We start from the raw sequence: 22,430 nt of genomic DNA on the forward strand, positions 1-22,430 counted from the left end.
TACGCAACGCATTTACGCGTCTGAATTATTTTGTCAAGTAGGGAAGCTTCGTATATAGTGAGGCCGCACATTGGCTTCGAGTGTCCCCACTATGGCTCTCAATGGAGCTTTTCGGCCTCATCAGGATGTACTGGAAACTAGGCCATTTATTTTCACACACCCCTATTGAGTTAAGCGATCTTCGGAGTAATGACACAGCTGAACTTCGCTTAGCCTGGTTCACTGAAATACATTCCTTGCTGGAAGAATGGTTATATGTAGTATGCATCGTGCTGGGCTGTCGACGCCGTGACTCCCCAACAACGGGTGGCAAATCTGGTTCGTCGCAGTTGTTCAGGACACGCTCTAAACTATGTAGTAAGGGTGAACTTTTGAAATTTAGATTTTTTTTAGAATCAGGGACAGGTCTAATAATGCACATGAAAAATGTTCACGTTCCCGGATAAATAATTGTGCACTTTTTCGGGCTCTCATAAGTCCACACCGATCTCTACATCACTTTCGTGCTTTGTTATACTCATTTTGATTCAGACCTGCCGTAAGAAGTTGCGAATGAAAATATGTTCATATTTTGTACTTGAATATGTATTAGGAAATTTTGAAGCACTCATTCTTGCTAAACAAGAATACATACTCAGCGGAGAAATAGCGAAGGTGTCCATCTTCATTTCAGAAGCTGGGGTTTATATGTTGTCCGCAACATTTTCAATATTTGAGCTCATATTCATTGAAATCTCGTTTTTGGACATTGGAACTTGTATGCGGATATTTAATATTGCTCAGATGGCGTACGCGAGTATGTGCTCTGTGCATAAATGTTACAATGTCAGAGATCTGTTAACCGCGTAGTCCTCATGATACGTCTCTGTTACCTGCTAAGCGGATTCAAAGTAACTGTGAATGACAGATGGTTAATTTTTTCCTCTTTGTTGCATAAATGACCAGCCGTGGACCACAACAAAGCATCACGCCGGGAACAAGCACGCCGGCAGTGGTACCAAGCGAAAGCACTACTTTGAGTTCGAGCGGTCCGGCGACGTTCAGCCCTGGAGACATATCGACTACAACTACGTCCACAAGTGCACGTACCACCATGGCTCCTCCTACGCCTCCCTCTACAAAGGCGTCTACTCGCCGTCCAGTGCCGCAGATGACCACAGCGACGACTGCGACGACGAAGACTTCGACGACGACGACGACCAAGAGAACGACGACGTCGACCACCAAGAGAACGACGACGTCGACCACCAGGAGCACAACACGGAGCACAAGGCGTACGCCAGCGACGACGAAATCGACGACCACCACCACAAGTAGCACGACTACCAGGACGACGACCACGACCAGTACAACCACGAGTACCACCACGACTACGACCAGTACAACAACGAGTACCACCACGACAACGACAACCAGCACAACGACCAGCACGACGACCACGACCCCACCGGTCACGACGCCTCCTTACGACTTCAGTAAGTACTAGCTTTAGCCCAACTGCCTCGACGGGCTAAAAAGCTAGGCGCAACTGAGAACGCACGTCCCAAATCGCGCTGTTCAATTTATACATTAAAATGAAAGGACCGGTTTTTTTAAGCGACAGGTCTACGCTAGGTAAAGCAGTCGTCGCGTAGGCCGGGGAACGACCTTGAACGACCTTCAGCCCAACCACGTTAGCCGTGCATATGTGGAACAGTTATGGTGTCGATCCCTTGACCGATAACCTAGACCTCTGACCTTTAATTGACATTTGCAATTGGGTGACCTTCGGGTTGACCTTTGACTTTGAGGACATCCGATGGGGTGATATGAAGCCACGTGATGACATCCGATGGGGTGTCGTAAGATCATGTGATACACGTCGTAGCCACGTGGTCGTGTGGGTATATATAGAACGGCTGTCGCGGGCGTGTAGCGGAGATGCCATGGATGAGCTTCATGAGCTTATCAAGCGTCTTGCTTTTCGATGCACGGCGACTGGCAGGAGTGCTGTAGCGAAGGAGCCTGGGTTAATTTCGTCCACGTCTAGTTGACTACAAGGCTCCCGACCACATCCATGTTGAAAACTCTGTGATGACCCCCATAATGCGCAGGTCCACACGGGACGGAGAGGCAAAGAGACACCGTATGGCTCAGTTTAAACAAACAGATATATTCAATAATTATACATGATTAAGATTCAGAGGCTGGGGCGTCCGAGCTTACGTGCCGACGACTTCATGGTGGCGATGGAGTGGCTCCGGAGTTGGGCTCGAGCGGTTGCTGGCAGAAGCTGCACGCCGTCGGGCTTCGGCGCTGAAGGCCCTCTTGACGAACGATGTCGTCCTGAGCGTCGTTCTTCCGTACTGCTTCTCGATTTTTATATCCTCTTCTCCACACTCCCTAGGGTGAGGACGCCCACGCCGGAGGGGAAGGAGGGGAAGGAGCGGGGGCTAGGGCTTTCACTTGGGCGCACAAACATACCACCGCAATTATGGTCTCGCCCCCCTCACGTGTTGAGTCCGAGGGAAAGAAGGTTGTCTTCGAGGTAGCGCATAGCGTCGGCTGTGGTAAGGCGCGCTCTGGCCCGCTGAAAGTTCCCGCGGGTAACCGGCCTCCATTCTCCATCCATCAACTGACACTCGCTCCTCAAGGTAAGGCGCGCTCTGGCCCGCTGACAGTTCCCTTGTCCTGGAATGTGCTCGGAAGGGCCGCCCCTGGAACCGCCACGCCAATTGGGGAGGATAAGCCCGTTTCCCCGCGGCGGCGGCGGCGGGTCCGGTTGGGTCCGGTTGGGCTTAAACCCCTTCGTTCTGGTCGTCACTCAAAGAGCATGGCTGGGTAATTGATGATGCCGCTGTCATCTGGGTCTCCGTCTACGCCGCGCCGTCGAACGCGGAACCTCGTAGCACACACAAGGAATGTCACACTCGCTCACCCTCCAGAAGAATGTTCTCCGAACATTTGAGTCCACGCAGCTCCCCTTGTCTTTCTGAATCGCCTCGCACAGTGCGTCCGACAAAACACTTTTCGCTGCACTCAACACCACTGCACAACACCATATGCCTCCGCTGTCATAACTGGCGTCTCCAGGGGCAGCACTGATCTTCTTTTACAGATAAACATGAACTCAGCACCCAAGCCTCTCCTTTCTAGTCCAAACTGGACGAAATAAATTTACCACAGTTACAAAGGAGCTCCCACTTCTAGCACGATCACGGCACAGACAAAAATATAGATAACGAAAGGAAGTAGGGCAGGTTCTGCATGCGCTCCGCATGCTCTCCTGTGAAGGTGTTACTTAATGACAGAAAGGTTTAACTGCCAACTCCGATAACTTAACACATAAGCACATAGCAATGTTATGAGCTGCGGCATTACACAATTCTAACCAGTTCACAACTCCGCTCTGTTTACGCCATTAGTCCGACTTAGCTTTCCGATTTCGCAGCGGATATCGGCCTTCATGAGTCATACTAAGTAAGTCTGTGCCCCTTTGTCTGCTTTGGGACTCGCGAGGGCTCGTGGCAGGAGCCTCTCCTGGCGTTATCTGCGCGGCAACCTCGCGCGCTTCTTCTTCTAGCAATGCATGAAGTAAATCCGGTGGCATTCCGGCCGTCACCTCGGGCGCCTGCCGAACAAATGCAGGAGAGGGCGTTTCTTGCGAACTATCTGCGCGCTCCGCTTCACTTCTGTCCCCATCAAAATCCGCGCTTTCCCTTTCCTCATTTCGTGAATACTGAACCGGTGCCGACTTGAGGCGATTTGCATGTATCCTTATCAAGCGCCGGTTCACGTCTCGGACTCTGAAGTTTACCGGAGAAAGCTTCTCGACAACCTCGCACGGTCCTCTCCACTTCGTCTGGAACTTACGAGCTAGCCCAATCTGCCTTTGGCAGTTTTCAATGTACACGCTGTCCCCCACATCAAACGGCGCGTCTCTAGCACTGCGATCATGCACCTCCTTCCTGCGCTTCGCCGCTTTCTTTAAGGCCTCCTTTGCGATGTCCCTCGCCACTTGCAAGCGCGATTCTAGCTCAACCTTATAGTCGTCCAGTGAAGCGTATGGGACACGACGGGGGCCCTCTGGCACTTCACTAGGCTGGTCCGGGTCTCGGCCGTAGAGAAGAAAGAATGGCGATTCGCCCGTGCTCTCGTGTGCTGCGGAATTGTAGGCAAACATTGCATACGGGAGCCACAAGTCCCAGTCCCGCTGGTCGCGCGAAACAAAATGCGACAGGAACCCGGCCACGGTTTGGTTCAGTCGCTCCACCGCGCCGTTGCAAGCCGGATGGTACGGTGTTGTCTGCTTCTTAGCGATCTTAAGCAGCTCGCAAACTCTCCTCATTAGCTGCGACACGAAGTTCGTTCCCCGATCTGTCAAGAGTTGCCTCGGGGGTCCATGTCGGAGCACGATCTGTTCGACAAATGCTCTAGCAACCGTGTCTGCCTTCTGATCTGGGAGTGCTACCGCTTCCGCGTATTTTGAAAGGTGATCGACAAATACTAAAATGTACTTGTTTCCGGAAGTGGTCGTGGGCAATGGGCCCATTATGTCCATACCTGTCCGCTCGAAGGGAGCCGAAACCTCAGGGAACGGCTGAATTGGAGCTGGTCTTCGTCCCTTGGGTGTTTTTCTTTCGAGACAGGAATGACACTTCGCACAGTAGTCTCTAACATCCTGTCGCATGCCACTCCAAAAGTACAAACGCTCCACACGCCTGCGTGTCTTCGCTACGCCAAAATGACCGGCGCATGGCGCATCGTGAAACGCGCGAAGAACCTTTTCTGTCCACGACCGAGGTATGACGACTCTCTCCCAAGCGGTTTTCTCTGGTCTCCCTTTCCTGGTTGGCCTCGTGCGCCGACACAGGGTGCCGTCTTTGCCAATGAAATAACCTAGCTGCTCGGGGTGAGACGGTGCGCCCTCTAAGCTTTCGATTATTCGCTTCAGGTCAGGATCTTTGCACTGCTCTGTGCGTAATTCGGCGGGGTCGACTACGGGGACAAACTCATCTATAGCTGCCACGGCAGCTGTGCGGCTGAGTGCATCAGCATTCAGATGCGTCTTTCCTGACTTGTGCTCAACTTCAAAGCAGTATTCCTGCAGGTGTAGATTCCATCTAGCGAGTCGCGAGCTAGCGTCCCTGACACTCATCACCCATTTCAGAGGATGGCAGTCTGTGACTAGCTTGAATTTGCGGCCGTAAAGGTAGCATCTGAAGTGCTTTACTGCCCAGACAACGGCGAGGCACTCCCTTTCCGTAGCTCCGTACTTTTGCTCTGTGGGGCTCAGCTGTCGGCTAGCAAAAGCAACGGGATGTTCTTTGCCCTCGATAACCTGAGATAGCACGGCACCAACTGCGAACTTTGACGCATCTGTAGCCATAACGAAGGGCAAATTAAAATCCGGGTGGCGCAACAGCGGAGCACTCATTAGCTTCCTTTTCAGGGCCCCAAAAGCATTCTCCGCGTTTTCGTCCCAGCGAAAGGCGACATTTTTGGCTGTTAAGGCGGTGAGCGGCTTAGCGAGCTTGGCGAACTCCTCTATGTGCCTTCGGTAGTAACCGATCAGGCCGAGAAACTGCCGGACCTGGCGGACGCTAGTCGGGGATGGAAAATCCGAGACACACCTTAGTTTCTCAGGGTCCGGTCGCACGCCGTCAGCTGAAACAACGTGCCCGAGGTATTTCACCTCGTTTTTGAGGAATTGGCACTTAGAGGGCTTCAGCTTGAGACCCGCTCCTCTTAGTCGCACCAAAACCTGCTCAATATCGCGCAAATGGTTCTCAAAACTGTCACTGTATATGATAATGTCATCCATATACACGAAGCACAGCCTCCCCAGAAGACCTGCCAGGATAACATCAGCGGTTCTCTGCCAGACAGCAGGGCTGTTGGCCAGACCCATCGGCATTCTTTTCCATTCATAGTGCCCTGAGGGCGTGTTGAATGCCGTTTTCTCGGCATCTGCCGGATCCATTGCTATCTGCCAGAATCCCGCCACCATGTCCACTACCGTGAAGTACCTGGCAGAGCCCAGCTGAGAAAGCGTCCCCTGTATATTGGGGATGGGGTATGGATCGATGCGAGTTACGGCATTTAGTTTGCGGTAGTCCACTACCAATCGATACGAGCCATCTGGCTTTTCCACCAATAGTGCTGGTGCTCCCCAGGGTGACTTTGAGTGTTCGACAATGCCGCGATCAATCAGGTCCTGCACCTGCCGCTCCATCTCCTCACGTTGGGAGTAAGGAATCCTGTACGCACGCTGGTAAACGGGCGATGAAGTGCCGGTTTCTATCCTGTGCTTTATAACGCCACAGCAGCCCAAATCCAGGTTGGACGCGGCGAATACCTCCGAGTAGTCGCTCAGCAAACCAGCCAGAGCCTCCCTCTCTCTGGATTTTACGTGAGAAAGATCGAACGACACCTTTGGAGCAGCCGAAGGACTAGCATGCTCTACAGTTGCGAGTACCGTATCGGTGGGCTCACGTTTCTCTATCGCAGAGGTGAAGAAAGCCAATGTTTTGTTCTTGGGAAGGCTCAGTGGCTGCTGGCTACAGTTAACCACCCGTAGGGGCACTCTGTGGGCGTCATTAACTGTCACGAGGCACGCGGCTGCCTTCAGGCCATTGCTGAGAGAGTCGACCGGCTCAAGCACTCCCACGGCGCCGCTCTCTACATCTGAAGGCACAAACGCGTACAAAATGTGCTCCGACCAAGGAAGGACGACCGCCTCATCGACCAGCCTGACGGCAACCCGCGAATATACCTTCTCCAACGATCCCACTGTTTGACGGGTGTCAATATCGGTATTGCGAATCTCAGCCCCTCTCCTGTTCAAAAACGGAACTTTTGATCCGCCCGCATTAACCTCTTCCTCAGAGAATGAGACTACTACCTTCCCTTTTCTCAAAAAATCCTGCCCTAATATACCTGACACTCCGTTTGGCAGAGACACCGTGTCCGGGCATACGTAGCAGGGGTGCTCCAATGCAATTCCGCCGAGAGAGAAGTGTAACCGGTAGAGTCCACTTATGCCAAGAGGATCCCCCGTTATGCCTACAAATTTGGTTGCCATACCACCAGACGCTTCCAACACCTCGCGGTCCCCCTTCCTTCGAAGCGTGTTAAAACTGCTCTCCTTAAGCAATGTCACCTTTGACCCCGTATCTATCAACAATTCCATGCAACAACCATTTACTTGCAACGCACAACAGGGCATGCCTCGTCGGCCACACAAACTACCACCACCTCATCATCCACTGCTCCCTCCCCACGCTCCTCAGGCTGGGGAGGACTATCTAGTTTTTTGTCTCGGTATCTGGAGCCCCGCTGTAGGCTTGCTTAGGGCGTGTCTCGCCTGCTTCTCTTTGTGGCTCCCCACGGCGCACGTTTTGGCAGAACCTGGCGATGTGTCCGCGACCCTGGCAAGCGAAGCATACGATTTCTTCAAAATCTCGCATACCGCGCCTGTAGCTTTGTGGCGGTCTCCGGTTTCCAGCGAATGGGCGCTGTTGAGCGCGCGCTTCAACCTGGCGTTCCACCTGCTGAGATAGCAGCTTTTCTAAGCGATCTAACCGCTCTGTCAAGAGAGCAACCTCAGGGTTGAGCACCGCTCTCTCTATGACGCGTACTCTCGCTGCGGCTGTCGTTAACGCCTCATTTCGTTCCTCATCCAATGCGGCCGCCACGGCTTGGTCGAAATTGCTCGGCTTGCGCGAGAGCACGAACCGGCGCACGGGGTCTTGCAGACCAGCCACGAACAAAGCGGTCATTTCCTCTTTAAGAAGATCCTCCGCGTATTTCTTCCTTAGCTGGTCTCCTTCCTCCTCCCTGCTTAACGTATCGCGCGCTAAGCGCTGAAGCCGCGACGCAAACGTTCGCACGTCCTCCCCTACCATCTGTCCGGCGTCACGGAACCTCTGTACCCGCACGTGACGTGGTTCAGTGTCGAAATGCTCAAACGCGAGCTTCTTAAATTCCGCAAATGATTTTGTGGATTTTAATTTTTCGTCTCGCCATGCAAAATCATGAGCAGCTCCTGCCATCTTACACCTCGCCATTCCCAGCATTTGAGCATCGGACCATCCTCCCATTTTCCCAATCTCTTCTAGCATGGAAAAGAAATCGCAGATTGGAACCCCTGTCTTATCTCCCGTAAACGTCGGAATGACGCTTCCTAATGCCAGCATGCTTGCTCCGAGCGACGGCTGTGGAGTGGGAGCTCCCTCAGATACAGACATTTTTTTTCTCAAGCCCTCCAGTGCCTCAAGCCTCTCAAATGGGGGTAAAAGTCCCAAAATCAGTCCCGTGATTCCCTTTTGATTACAATTTTGAAGTCATGAATGTCACAGCATTCAGAGGACATTTGCTTTTGAGACCCCACTTCTGACACCAGTGTGATGACCCCCATAATGCGCAGGTCCACACGGGACGGAGAGGCAAAGAGACACCGTATGGCTCAGTTTAAACAAACAGATATATTCAATAATTATACATGATTAAGAGTCAGAGGCTGGGGCGTCCGAGCTTACGTGCCGACGACTTCATGGTGGCGATGGAGTGGCTCCGGAGTTGGGCTCGAGCGGTTGCTGGCAGAAGCTGCACGCCGTCGGGCTTCGGCGCTGAAGGCCCTCTTGGCGAACGATGTCGTCCTGAGCGTCGTTCTTCCGTACTGCTTCTCGATTTTTATATCCTCTTCTCCACACTCCCTAGGGTGAGGACGCCCACGCCGGAGGGGAAGGAGGGGAAGGAGGGGGGCTAGGGCTTTCACTTGGGCGCACAAACATACCACCGCAATTATGGTCTCGCCCCCCTCACGTGTTGAGTCCGAGGGAAAGAAGGTTGTATTCGAGGTAGCGCATAGCGTCGGCTGTGGTAAGGCGCGCTCTGGCCCGCTGACAGTTCCCGCGGGTCACCGGCCTCCATTCTCCATCCATCAACTGACACTCGCTCCTCAAGGTAAGGCGCGCTCTGGCCCGCTGACAGTTCCCTTGTCCTGGAATGTGCTCGGAAGGGCCGCCCCTGGAACCGCCACGCCAATTGGGGAGGATAAGCCCGTTTCCCCGCGGCGGCGGCGGCGGGTCCGGTTGGGTCCGGTTGGGCTTAAACCCCTTCGTTCTGGTCGTCACTCAAAGAGCATGGCTGGGTAATTGATGATGCCGCTGTCATCTGGGTCTCCGTCTACGCCGCGCCGTCGAACGCGGAACCTCGTAACACACACAAGGAATGTCACAACTCGCTATGCTCCGGTGGCACATTCGGAACGCACGACCAGAAAGATATTTCTAGATGAAATATTACCCGCAGAACTACAGCTTCAAAAATGAGCATTTCGCAAATTCCTCTTGCCGTCACCGGTCAGAATCGGTTTCTCTCTCGCATCCTGGCGACAACCTTTCGCACGCGAATTTATTTCTCCTCTTATTTTAGGGGCCCGCGGAGTACGTCCGACTCCAAGGTCATAATCTAGCCTCGCCAGTTATTTTTGGTTACCGTTTCATTCCAAGTACATTTACTGAAGCGCATCCGTACGTCATAACCGTCTTTTTCCTGGAGTTTGAGATAGCGCCTCATGTTGCCTACACTCTAAGTAGAAAATAGTAAAAAAGGAGTTAACTGTCCTTTAACGCACACCTATTTATAAAAGGGAATGCATTGGAGGAGAGCTTACTCTCTTCCAACTTCCATTTAGTCTTATTGATGTTTAGAGTGTAAGCCTACGCGTCAGTCACGATTATCAGTGAATAAGCACACCCACTCAAGCGTTTCCAATTTGCAACTAAATTGAGGAATTTCACCGATGAACCCCATTAACCGAAGACACGGTAAAAATGAAGCTCGACAGAATCTTATTGATACTTGTTTAAGGAACAGTGAGAAATTGGAGTGACTCGCTTAACCGGTGCACCACTGCGCCAGGAGCGGAATGAGGACACCCAGCGACTTATGAATGCTTAGCAGAGAATGGCCAGTTGTGCATAATGGGCCAATAACCCATCGACGATGTCGCGCCATACCGTTAACACGGATGTTAAATGTCGCCTCACATTTTTGTTTGACTTGAGCAGCCGGACAACGATGCTACGGTGCTGACAAACTGTTTTTAAAAAATTATCTGCGGTTTAACTACTACTGAACCTGGATTTCAGCGAAAAGCAAGCACGCCTGCTAAACGTCTGAGGCTCGTCCATAGCAGCTCCGCTGCACGTTCGCGATAGCCGTTCTATATATGCCCACACGACCATGTGGCTATGAGGTGGTATCAGATGGTGTTGCGACACCTCCATCGGATGTCATCACTTGGCTTCACATCCCCCAACCGGATGTTCTCAAGGTCAAAGGTCATCCCGAAGGTCATCCATGTCAAATGTCGAAGGTCGACTAAAGCTCATAGGTCAAGGTCAGTGGCCAAGGGTTCGACATCATAACGGTGCCACACATGGCCATACACGGCTATCCTTGGTTGGGCTGAAGGTCGTTCAAGGTAGTTGTGCTGCCAACCCGAAGACTGCTTTGTCTAGCGTTGTGAAGCTTTTCGCTTCAAAAAGGAAACATGTTGAGGCCACACACACACACATATTCCGTACCACGTGAAATTATAGCTTTTAAACTTGTGTAGAGCGAGGAATGTAGTCTAGAAAACTCGTAATTCTAAATTAATCCCGAACCCTGCAATACACTCTGTCTGCGTGCAGCTTTGAGATGCTGAACTGCACATCCACGCCATATCATAGCGTACAGTTGTAAGCAATCGCTTGCTTCAAATGAGCAGCCATGGAAGCGAGCACTGCGGTAATGACACCTGGAAAATCTTCAGTCGAGCTCAGCTGTGAAATCTCCCCTTCGACCTGACATCGCATGCGCCATATGAACAATGAGCTTTATCGCATCTTAGAGACTTTTGTACTCGATAATACTTGCTGTAGTCATCCGTCTGTTCCTTTTAGGCTGTTAACTGAGAAGAGGAGCGCTGTATGCACCACATTTGGCGTTCTCCATTTTAGAGACATTTAGAGACGCGCTGTCAGCAATAAGCGACAGCTGTGGTAGAGCACGCTTTGCTAAGGGTGTCTAATCCTCTGCCCAAGCTCTCGTATTCATTCCTCCGATTCAAGCACATCTATTTTTATTTCTTACAGCCCCTACGCCTGGGAAGCCAAATCGTAAGCGTACCTTCCGGTCTCGTGTTGCGTTTACGGGCTAATTAGTTTAACGTTTCCAATAAGCGCGATCGGTCATCGAACTTTTCGAAGAGGTGCTCGCAGCCAAATAGCTTCCCAAAGATATTCTATATTTATTCCTGTCCTGGTGAAACCTTGTTTAAGAAGCAGGAGCATTTTTACACGCACGGAAAATTTATTAGCCTTGCAACAAGAGGTGGCCCAACCTGTTTTTTTTTTCTTTAGGAACACCACTTTGCACGCATGAAAATTTATAGGCTCAGCTTTGAGTAGCAGTAGAAGCAGCAGCTGTTATATTACTACTAGTATTAGTAGTAGTGATAGTCGTAGTAGTAGGGGCAGTAGCAGTGGTAGTGGTAGAAGTGGTAGTGTAAGTGGTAGTGGGTAGTGGTAATAGTAGTATTAGTAGTAGTAGTGGTAGTAACAGTAGTTGTAGTAGTAGTAGTGGTAGCAGTAATAGCAGTAGTAGTAGTAGTGAGAGTAGAAGTATCATCGGTAGTAGTAGTAGTGGTAGTGGGATAAGTGGTAGCGTAAGTGGTACTGGGTAGTAGTAACAATAGTAGTAGAAGTGGTGTCCGCTTAATTATACAGCAAATTAATTACCCAGCAGATCGGCGGCTTGGCGGAAAGGTGTCAGTCCATCCTCTGGTGTGGAAGGTCCAGCCCGGGATGCAAATAGACGGGAGGAGGGCGGGGACCATGCGGGGATTAAATAGCGACGAGGCAAAGGGAAATACCTTGCTTAGGGGTAGCAGCGAGGGGGAGAGAGAGAGGCGGAAGTGAAAGAGGTAGCTAGGCGCCGGGGCTCTGTGAGTGTTGACTTGAACACTGCGAAACGTGTGTTAAAACGGAATAAGTAGTGAGAGATAGCGGATGCTGCTTTGGGGAGCACCCCAAACTGTGTTTATGGGTGTGCGACTCGTCACTCGTCGGTGCGCTGAATGAACAGGTTGCCGTTGGCCCACTTGTGAAAACAGGGGACAAGGTGATAATTGTCGTCTTCGCAGCCTATGTAAATTCAAGCCCAAATAATATTGAAGCGCAGAGCATGCATACAAGAAATTAGGATATGTGGAAATGCCATGATTCCGTTATGTTATTAACAACAATCCTTGCCACACAGTTTCGTTAGTATTTAATTTCACAAAGGAAGCAACTTAAGCTCGGTCAGTTCAGTCTTTTTTTGCATAACTAGAGACATAAAAATTTTAAATATATCCTGCTGTAAACTGCTACTGTCATTTAGCGATCACCTGCATTTCGGAGAAGCTTCCTAAGAAGCTGGACAAATACAAGGTATAAACCCCGCGGCACAGGACGCGTGCACAAGACAGTGCACAGCGTTGTCGTCCTGCTTTTTTCATTGCTGTGCACTGCTTTCTTATATGTGCGCGTCCTGTATCGCTGGTTCTTTACCATGCATCATGCCCTTACTGGTCAACAAGCTACGCTTCTTGAATTCCAACTTGAAGTGGTCCACGTAACCACTCCATTAACCTCTCAGAACTACGAAAAGAACTGACATAACCATAATAAACACCACTGGCTCACGTCAGCTGTGGTGCCTTGAGTACAAAAAAGCATAGGAGGCAAGACAAAGTTCGTGTCCTTCGCTCGCAGGCAACTTCACACTCATATGCGTCTTCGAGTACATCAAGCGCCAGAGGTATATCTGGCCCAAGACGCACCAGTGCACGGACTACGTTTACATCTAAGCGTTTACATACTTCAATGACAAGAAAATCAACCACGAGCCTCTCGAGTATACTACGAAGACAAAAAAAGGTAAGTTGCCGTACCCAGCAATGCTCGACAGAACCGTTTTTTATCGGGAACCAGTTTATGAGTGGAATTTTTTCATATATTGTAAGATTTCACTACTACAGTCAATATATCCCCAGATTTTTCGTCGAAAGGTTTGCAAAGTTTTGCGATTTACATATTAGCTGCCGTCATAAGTTCTATGGCAGTGTTAATTCATCGATGCGAGTGACGGAAGCACTCTAAAATAAATATTTGCGTATGCACCGGAATAATGAACCATTACATTGAATATTTCCTTAACAGTACCTTACAATATTCCAATATTCAAAACTTTTGGCCAAGAATGTTGGACACCTTCCACAAACACACCGTTTCGGCTAAGGCTGCAAGTAATATTAAGCATGAAATGCTGCTAGCTACCCTTCTCCGCGAACTGAAGTGAACATTCTCCGAAACCTTTAACGAACCTGAGGCAGATAATTAAGCTTGCATAACTGAAAAATGCTGAAAGTAGTTGTCGGAGTGTACCCAGAAAAATTAGGCCTATCGCAGCACCGATGTTTCCGGCATCCGGGCAGAGTAAACAAACTGGCGCAGACGGCTGCCCGGATAGACGTATTTCCGGCAGAGGGCGTGGGTTCCCGAGTAGAGAGAAAAGGGGTGATGATGATAGCACATGTTGTAGAGAGAACGAAACTGAAACCTGGGCGGTATACAAGAAGAACCAACTTGGATTCGAGTCAGAGCCGGTGCAAACTACTACTTCGTTTCCCGGTGCATTCATCATTATCATCATCAGCCTGACTACGCCTGCTGCAAGCCAAAGGCCTCTCCCATGTTTCTACTATTAACCATATCCTTTGCCAGCTGCGGCCACTGTATCCTCACAAACTTCTTAATCTCATCCGCCCACCTAACCTTCTGCAGCGCCCTGCTACGCTTGCCTTCTCTTGGAATCCAGTCCGCTACACTTAAGGACCAGCTGCTATCTTACCTTCGCATTACATGCCCTGACCAAGCCCATCTCTTCGCCTTGATTTCGACTATGATGTCATTAACTCGCGTTTGCACCCTGGCCGACTCTGCCCGCTTGCGGTCTCAACATTTTGGAAGATTTTGAGTTGACGAACGCTCTATATTTCTCAGAATTACTTTTCTTAGTTTTTGTGCACAAACTTCCAAAGTAATGAAGAACCCAATTGGATACTAGCAAAATGCAGGAAGCAGACACAAAAAATCGATTTCGACCAACGTGTGTCAAGAGAGGCCATGTATGGTCTCAAGAACATCGTAAACTTGGCTTCCCTGTGCGCGTTGATTCACTTGACAGTGACGTTAAGAGATAGCACCGATCATAATTTCTCTGAAAGGACAAAAACAAAGGAAGACTCGAAAGTTTTTCTTCCAGGAAGTACAGAGCGCATATCGACTTCCCTTCAGCTCGTGGCGTCTCGCACGCAAGGGTACTGAAAAAATCGCCACAGATGTGGCCGAAAGATGAAAAAAATTCGAGTAAATTTGCGCCGAAAGAAAAAAGCCCCAAGACGGCGAGGTTACGCGTATAGAAATGAAGTAGTCGGTTGTATAAAGTGAATGAAAGCCATCTGGACGAGGGGGCACGTAAAGCCCCTTACAGAGATGAGTAAAGTCAGACACTGTCCGGCTAAGGAAAGCAGCTTAGATGAAGAGTGCCAGGCAGATCACGTGGGCTACCTATCTTCATTAGAGGCGGGAAAAGCCAAGGACTTGTTCAGCAGTCGAAGGATTATCTCCCTGTGATGGGAAGATAAAACAAGCCAGTACAAAGGCGAGGCTTTACCTCCCGAGCATGGCTATCACAGGCTGAAGCCAATCAAAATAACTAAAGGGGGGGCTAAAAAACCTCAAAAGGTAAGCAACTAGGAAGCTATTAAACAGAAAGGCAAGTTATGCCAGGCGCATAACTACTAAGCTTAGGCTGAAGGGGGGGGGGGGGGGGGCGCCAGATGTTGATTTATGCCAGAGGCCTTGCAAAAAATTAAACATGTAAACGAAGGCACTGAGAATCCGAAAAGGCGACAAAAAGTGTGGTTATGTTGTGAAACAAATAACGCATAAAAAGATGGAGAAAAATAAACACGATAGACAGTCAGCTCTTGCAGGCATCGGGCCATGCGCAAAAAGTCGACGTAACGCCTTCCCAGCTGGGGCTATTGGTCCTCTAGCATAGACCCAATAGCTTCATAAAGTGGTTAGAGTTGCAGTTATTCAGCGATATCAAATGAAAAACAGAAGAGACAAAAATTCTAGCCAATCAATGGCATTCATGAGGGAGAGTACGCGTTAGCAATGGCGTTTCCCTCTGACAGAACAGCTGCGGGGTTCAGACCGTTCGAGCTGGTGGTGCCATGCAGTTCGTCAATCTGCGAGCGACAATCACCATTCTCCTGCACTCTCCCGATCCAGTCCAATAATGTTACACTCCGTACCTTCTTCACACATTCCCTCACCCGCCACCGGTAGCCTCCACCTCTTTCTTAGTCTTATCTCTCCCACTTTTTATCTCCCTTCACCTCAATTCTGTAAGTAAAAATAACCATTTCCCTCCTTAAACATTGCCGCCTGCCTACCGATTCTTCTGATACGGACGAACGTAAGGTGTTTTCCCGACATGGAAGTCATAATTCTAGCCCGTTTAAGGGCACAGGGTAAGGTAAAATTAGAAAAAAGTCGTTTTTTTTTCTTTTCGAATTTTAGAAGTTCAATTCTTTCTACACATGTTCCATGATCGCACTTTCCTCAGAAAGCCATATTTACAGCTGAAAAACGCTTTTTCCGAAACCAAGTAGTGAGCGACCATGCCCCCTTTCAGGATTAACGTCAATTTTTTCAACCAAAAAGTCCACCACCTGATTTCAAAACTTGTTTAAAATCAGCTACATATAAAACAATGTCTGGCAACTATTGTACAGCTCCTCTTTTTTAGCCAAGACAATCCTGAGGCGCTTTGCACGTTTTTTCCACGTTTCTGCAACCTTCATGCAGATGCGTCCGAGTGCTATCCCTTTCGATCAGTATTGTAAATTGTGCCGGTGTTGGTTGCTGCTGATAAGTTGAGATGCCCAGGGCAAAGAAGGCCTTCGTCAGGCGTGAATTTCACGGCAACCGCTACGCTCATCGTGAAAAAGCAAAAGGATGTCCACGACCGAATGAGATCCCGAACGCCGAACGCACCAGCTCCTCGACATCGAAGCTTTCAAGATTTTCTCTGTGCTTCCAGGAAGAGGGTGTGCTACAGAGCAGCAGCCAATATGCCTTAATGGACATGGACGGAATTTGTGCCGCAATTACACAGATTTGTTTGTGCAGAGAGTGCGGTGGAAGTGTTGAGCTCATCGAAATTGTGACAAAACGGGTAGGTGTTGCAAGCGTTTACAGTTTGAACTGTGAAGTGTGTAGTGCCGCACAACGATTTGAGACGTCGAAGAAAACTACTTCTGGCCTCTATGAAGCCAACCTCAGGCTAGTGTATGCCTTGAGGTCCATTGGTAAGGGAATGGCTGCAGGAAATATACTCTGTGCTATGCTAAACCTTCCTAAGCCACCGACAAAGTTTGCGAAATACAATCAAGAGCTTCTAGGTCACATCGAAGCTGCTGCTCAGGAGTCGATGAAAAGGGCAGCTGACGAAGCTGTGCAGCTGAATGAGGGGGATAAAGACATCGCAGTTGCTCTTGATGGAAGCCGGCAGAAGCGAGGCCATACTTCCAATAACGGCATAGTCTCTGCGACCAGTGTAGACTCTGGGAAAGTGCTGGATGTGGAGGTTTTGTCTAAACGTTGTCCAAAGTGCAGCATCAAGGGTACAAACAGTGACCCCCTTCATAGAGAGGTGTGCCAAAGCAACTACCAAGGCACCAGCGGTGGAACGGAAGTCGCAGGAGCACTGAAAATTTTCGGCATGAGTGAGGAGCTTCACGGCGTTCAATACGTCAAATACCTTGGGGATGGTGACAGCAAGGCTTTTATGGCTGTGAAGGCACAAATGCCATATGGTGATTCCGTTGAAATATCCAAGGTTGAGTGCATAGGGCACGTGCAAAAAAGGATGGGCACAAGGTTACGAAGGCTAAAAAAAGGAAACAAAGCAGGAAAACTCTGATGGAAAGAGCCTCTCGGGCCGAGGCCGACTGACTGATGCAGTAATAGACAAGCTCCAGACGTTCCATGGTTTGGCCATCAGAAGAAATGTAGGAAACCTAGATGAAATGCGAAAGGCCGTTTGGGCAACCTTCTTCCACTTATCGGCCACAGACGATGACCCATTCCATGGACTTTGCCCAAAGGGACCTGATACGTGGTGTGCTTTCAACAGAAGTCAGTCAGAGGGCAAGCCATTTTTCCACGAGGAGAGTTTGCCTGCATCTGTCTTGGAGGCTATCAAACCCATTTATAGGGAGCTATCGAAGGCTGAGCTCCTAGAGAAGTGCCTGCATGGGCGAACTCAAAATGCAAATGAGTCGTTCAACCAGGTTCTTTGGGAACGCGCGCCAAGGAATGTGTTTGTTAGGCTTCGGACCCTACGGATGGCAACACTGGATGCTGTTCTTTCATTTAGTGATGGTAGCATCGCACGGGCCAACGTTTTGAAGGCGTGTGGATTGAACCCAGGGAGCAACACCATCAAGTGGCTGAGGGAAGCTGACCATAAGCGCATGTACTTTGCGGACCGAGCAACACGACAGCTTACAAAAGAGGCCCGACAGTCAAAACGACAAGCCGAAAAGCAAAAAAATGACGGCGACAGTGACTACGAAGCAGGGGGCTAATAAACCAATTACTATGGAGGCGTTTCTGCGAATAAAAAATGGTTTTTCACATCTTTTTTCTCTTTACGCTCTATTATCTCAAAACAGTGTTTTTTCTTACAAAGGTACCATTATTTCCAATGCCTTTCAAGACAGACGGCTGATTTTTTTTTGCAATCATCTACATAAGTGTTGCAACTACTGAACTAGAATTAAGCAATTTCACTGAGCAGTTATTCTGTTATGAATTTTGAAATGCGCAAAGAAAGGCCAGATTTGTGTACTACCGGAAAAAATTTTATTAAAAATCGAATTTTCAACACATTTCAAATATTTTAGTTCAATAAAAAGAGCACAAAATTTGGCAAACAATGATATATGTATTATTAGGCTACTGTTATTAGTTAGTGAGAAACATGTACCTCAACATGGCCTAAAATGCATGGGAAGTATAGGGCTTACCCTGTGCCCTTAAACACCTTTATGACATCTTTATGAATGACAGCGCGGCGACAGTTGGACAATGCTCTAGCCGCAAATTCTGCCACTTCCTTAATCAGGGTGCATATTCTCGTGATTTACGAGTTCCAAAGCACTTCAACCAGAATACGAAGATGGGGTGAATGGATTTGCAGAAGTATGTGACGTAAGGGAAAGGTTGCCAAAAGAGGAATTCACAGAACGATGGACCTCAGGAACAAATATTGTGGCCGTTTATCAAATAAGTGTTTCGGAGCAGCGAAAGAAGATGGAATGTGGATGACGTCAGAAACACAGCGGTACAGCTCCCTGCCACCGCGAGATGAATGCCATCGTGCCGACCATTGCGCATGTCTGAATAGCATTTTCCATAGCGTGTAGCTAAACATTTAAGCATGTGGGTAATATGGTGAGGTAACCTACACAGAATAAACAGGTCAATTATGATGAAGATGGTGGTGATGAATGAATTATGGCACAAGGGCAGCTTTAGCCAAAGAGCGCCATTGTACAAGGTAGTTTTCATCGCACAAGATGGGGTCAAAGACCCATTTCCCAAGCATTTCGCCCTAAATAAGCCGAGCACCAGATCAGGGGAGAGCTTGTACCCATTGTATCACCGATTCGTTTCCGGCGGCACTGGGGATCAAACTCCGCACCTTCCGCAAGCGAGGCGGATGCTCAAGCCACTAGGCCATAGGTCAATCTCGAGTGTGTACAGTTTAAATTCGCATTGCAAAACTAGAAATCGACGTGATGGCAGCCCTTAAGCGATATAACCCTTACAAAAATGGTCTATAGACAGTCTGTATACTTCTTAGGGATTATATTGCCTTCCTGTACATATTTATTTTCGTCTATTCATAGTCTATAGATTGCCTATAGACTAAAATCTACTAAAAGTGAATAGCCATAAATTTATAGATTGTCTATAGACTGTCTATAGAATTTATACTGCCTATATACTGTTCTCTAGGCTATATCTATTGAGATTCTATAGATTTTATAGGCAGATATCTATGGACACTCTATAGACTTTTTAAAATGTTTGTAAGGGTATACAGCAAATACATGCAACTCATACTTTCGAAAGAGTAATATTTTCTCAAGCTTTTACAGCCATAAAGGAAGCATTTCTCATGAGTAATGGCGTTAAAATGGCAATAAAGGAATGTATGCGATGAAATGTGTGTGTTCCCCAGAAATCTATCTCAAATTGCACGAGTCGGATTGCACTCGTTTTGATTGCAAACAAGCTACCTGTAGCAGGAGCTATCTCAGATTTATACCAAAATTTCGCAAGTTTAACATTTAAGTACTGTGCAAACAGTGGCAAAAAATCTCAGACACAATCCTCGCAATGCATATGTAATGCTTTTTTTTATAGAGTTAAGCTCTGCTTCTCGCGTTTCGGGTCTCAACATAATGCGTTTTAACGCAAACAGTTACCCACTGGTTGATAACCGAGGTTGTTGCATAATGGAATGCAATAATAACAGGAGGAAGCGTGCTGCCTGAGCGCCACAACTCGAAGCTAAACTTTGTTGAACCGGCATATACCAAGTGTTATAGGGAAGACTTAGTAGTTTTTAAAAATAGGTTTTTTTGGGTAAAAATATGGCATCGCGAAAAAGTATTACCAGTGTTGGTGGACACCGGAAAGCAGGTGAATTTTTATAGTAAGCTGGTTAACTAATTTCTGATGATTAACTTTTTAACTATCAAAGCTAGGCAACTGGTTTATATTAGAGATTTGCAGCTGGTCGTTACTAATCACCATATCATTTTCTAGAATTTCGAAAATGCGATTATATCCTCGGCGTGTGGCTCGACAAAATTTGTCAACATCGTGCCAGAATACATGCGCTTTCGAAAAGCATGCAGTAAAAGCAACCTTTCCAGTGCCTGTAACTAGCCAAAAAAGCAACATTTTGTCGGGCCACAGTGCCAAGGGTAATCGCTATTTCTAAATTATAGCTGATATGGCTATTACTAATGACCGGCTGCAAATCTCTAACTGCAACTAGGCGCCTAAGCTAAAAATTAATTATTAAAAATTAGTTAATCGGCGTACTAAATAAAATTAACCTGCTTACCTGTGTCCGCCAACACTGGGAATGCTATGTCGCAAAGGCACATTTTTACCCCCCAAATAAATACATTTTTGAGGATTACTTAATGTCTTCCCTGTAACACCTGGCCCGGAAGGCGTCCGAGCACGGTCACTTTGTCCCGACATTTCAGCAAAATTTGTGGGCCAACCATTTGCCCAAGAATGTTCCGGACGGTGTCATACAATTCTTTTGCAGTATAAACTTGCTGTATAAGTTAGAGACTAACTCGTGGCAGGGATTCGAACCGGGGACCTATGTCCCCCTACTTGCACGTCTTCACAATATTGACAATGCGGTGCAGTCGTTCGAGTTCGGGCTGGTGGGATGCGTTTTCACGTTTCGTGCAGCATAAACGTAATGGTTAAGTTAGATTGTAGCTCGGGCATGGATTCGAGCCGGCGACCTATATTAGGTGTGTTAACGCTCGATATTCGATCGCGGCCTCAGCATTGCCTCATTTTTTTAGTGCTCTGTAACGTTTCTGCAACCTTAACAAAAATTGTATGCCGTTGTTTCGCGCTTCCTTGTCAGTACATTAACGCCCTTTCCCTCGTTTTTCTCTATTTCGTTTCCAGTGGGGGGCATCGACCAGTACTTGGACGACAACCCTTATACTGGGAAAATGTAATGGACGCCGACAGCTCTGTTCGTCAGGTGACTACGAGAGGATGGTACAAACACGCCGACTGGTACATCGGCATGTGGGGATGCACCTATTTGCGGCTCCTGTGAGTTTGCCACATCTTCTACGCCCGCTCGCACTCATTGCCCCGCACTTGAGGCATGGGAAGGGGGGGGGGGGGGGGGGGGGGCGCTCAACGTGGGCGCTGCGTATGTCGCTTGCCCCTGCTGAACGAAGCCGCCCGACACCTGGTGTCGTTTAAAGTTTCTAGAACTTGTCGTTACTTCTAGCGATTGTTTTCTGGAGCTGCCATTACCATGAATAAAGGACTAGAGGTTCTAGTCTCCTTGGCTGCCACTACATGACTTGGCACATTAAAAAATAGCGCGTTGACGTCTAACGCGACAGAAGAAAGGCACCCAAAGGACATTTCAACTCCCATGGACGTGTTTAGGACGTCCGAAAAACGTCCTAAAACGCAGAACACAGGACGTCCTAGGGAGTTCCGTGCACATTGGGCAGTGAGCGAGTAGGTGCAGAACAGAAGGTGACAGGAAGCTGGTCTTAGCAGCGCAGACTTGACGCTGTTCCACTAGCGGGTCCGAGTGGTTAGATACGTATTCATGTACGTTTAACTCTCTGTGGGATGAGCTAGTGGCTGCTGTTCTACCACCCTTATCTATAATCGACGCATCCGTACAGGCAATACATGTTCTAGCGTACACACCAACTGCTAGTCGCGTTTTTGGCTTCTCTTTACGAAGAAGTTTAGTCGTCTGGTGGCGTCGTAATTGTTGATTTCCTTTCGAGGGGGGTCGGCCATTGCAGGTGTTTGCACTCTCACCCCATTGTACAAGGATGCTATGGTTATAACGTACTCTCGCTTCGGATTTCTTGTTGCCTCTCGCTGTTCAATGAGTTCTGTCAGTGCGTTCAGCTGTGCAAATTGCTGCAGAATCGAGATGGGGGGGGGGGGGGGAGCTTTTGGTAAGGTCGTGATGGCGCGCATTGCGTTCCTATTTATTGATTACAACTCCGGCCATTACCGACTCGTCGGTGGTTGAAGCTGGGCCTGATATAGTATCCTAGGATGAAGCGGTGATTATGCAAAAAGTCTTGCCTTTTCCGTTCGGGCTCCTCCCTCCCTAGACTAAATGCGTTCGGTCAAGCTCAAGTAAGTCGCTGCTGCTTTTTTCATCCTATGAAGCCATTGTGTTCTTTTGAAAGATTTATGAATGGGTATGCCAAGGACTCTCAACTCGTCTACCTCTTCCGATGCCTGATTTCCCAACTTTAGCGTGACTGTTTTCGTTGCCAATTGTTATTTTCTATTCTGGTTTTCAGCATAGATGTAACTGCACTTTTGTGATGACAGTTGTAGGCTTGCATCATGAGCGTACTCATCTGGTGCATTTGTCTTCTTGAAAGATAAAAATTCTTTCTCAGGCTGTTTATAAGCAGGCCAAATCATGTTATGGTCTTTGTAAATAATAAA

General features: G+C 48.4%; 1 protein-coding gene across 1 annotated transcript; it reads left to right on the top strand.

Annotated features, from left to right (window-relative positions):
* Positions 1-951: 951 nt before the first annotated feature.
* LOC144102652 (uncharacterized) lies at positions 952-12,883 on the top strand. Its single transcript, XM_077635866.1, has 3 exons — positions 952-1,475; positions 11,127-11,150; positions 12,789-12,883. Exons 1-3 carry the CDS (start codon positions 1,094-1,096, stop codon positions 12,881-12,883), a joined length of 501 nt encoding a protein of 166 aa, XP_077491992.1. The 5' UTR covers positions 952-1,093.
* The last annotated feature ends 9,547 nt before the right edge of the window (positions 12,884-22,430 follow it).

Source organism: Amblyomma americanum, chromosome 8 (assembly GCF_052857255.1).
Source record: "Amblyomma americanum isolate KBUSLIRL-KWMA chromosome 8, ASM5285725v1, whole genome shotgun sequence".
In the NCBI taxonomy this organism is placed as follows: domain Eukaryota; kingdom Metazoa; phylum Arthropoda; class Arachnida; order Ixodida; family Ixodidae; genus Amblyomma; species Amblyomma americanum.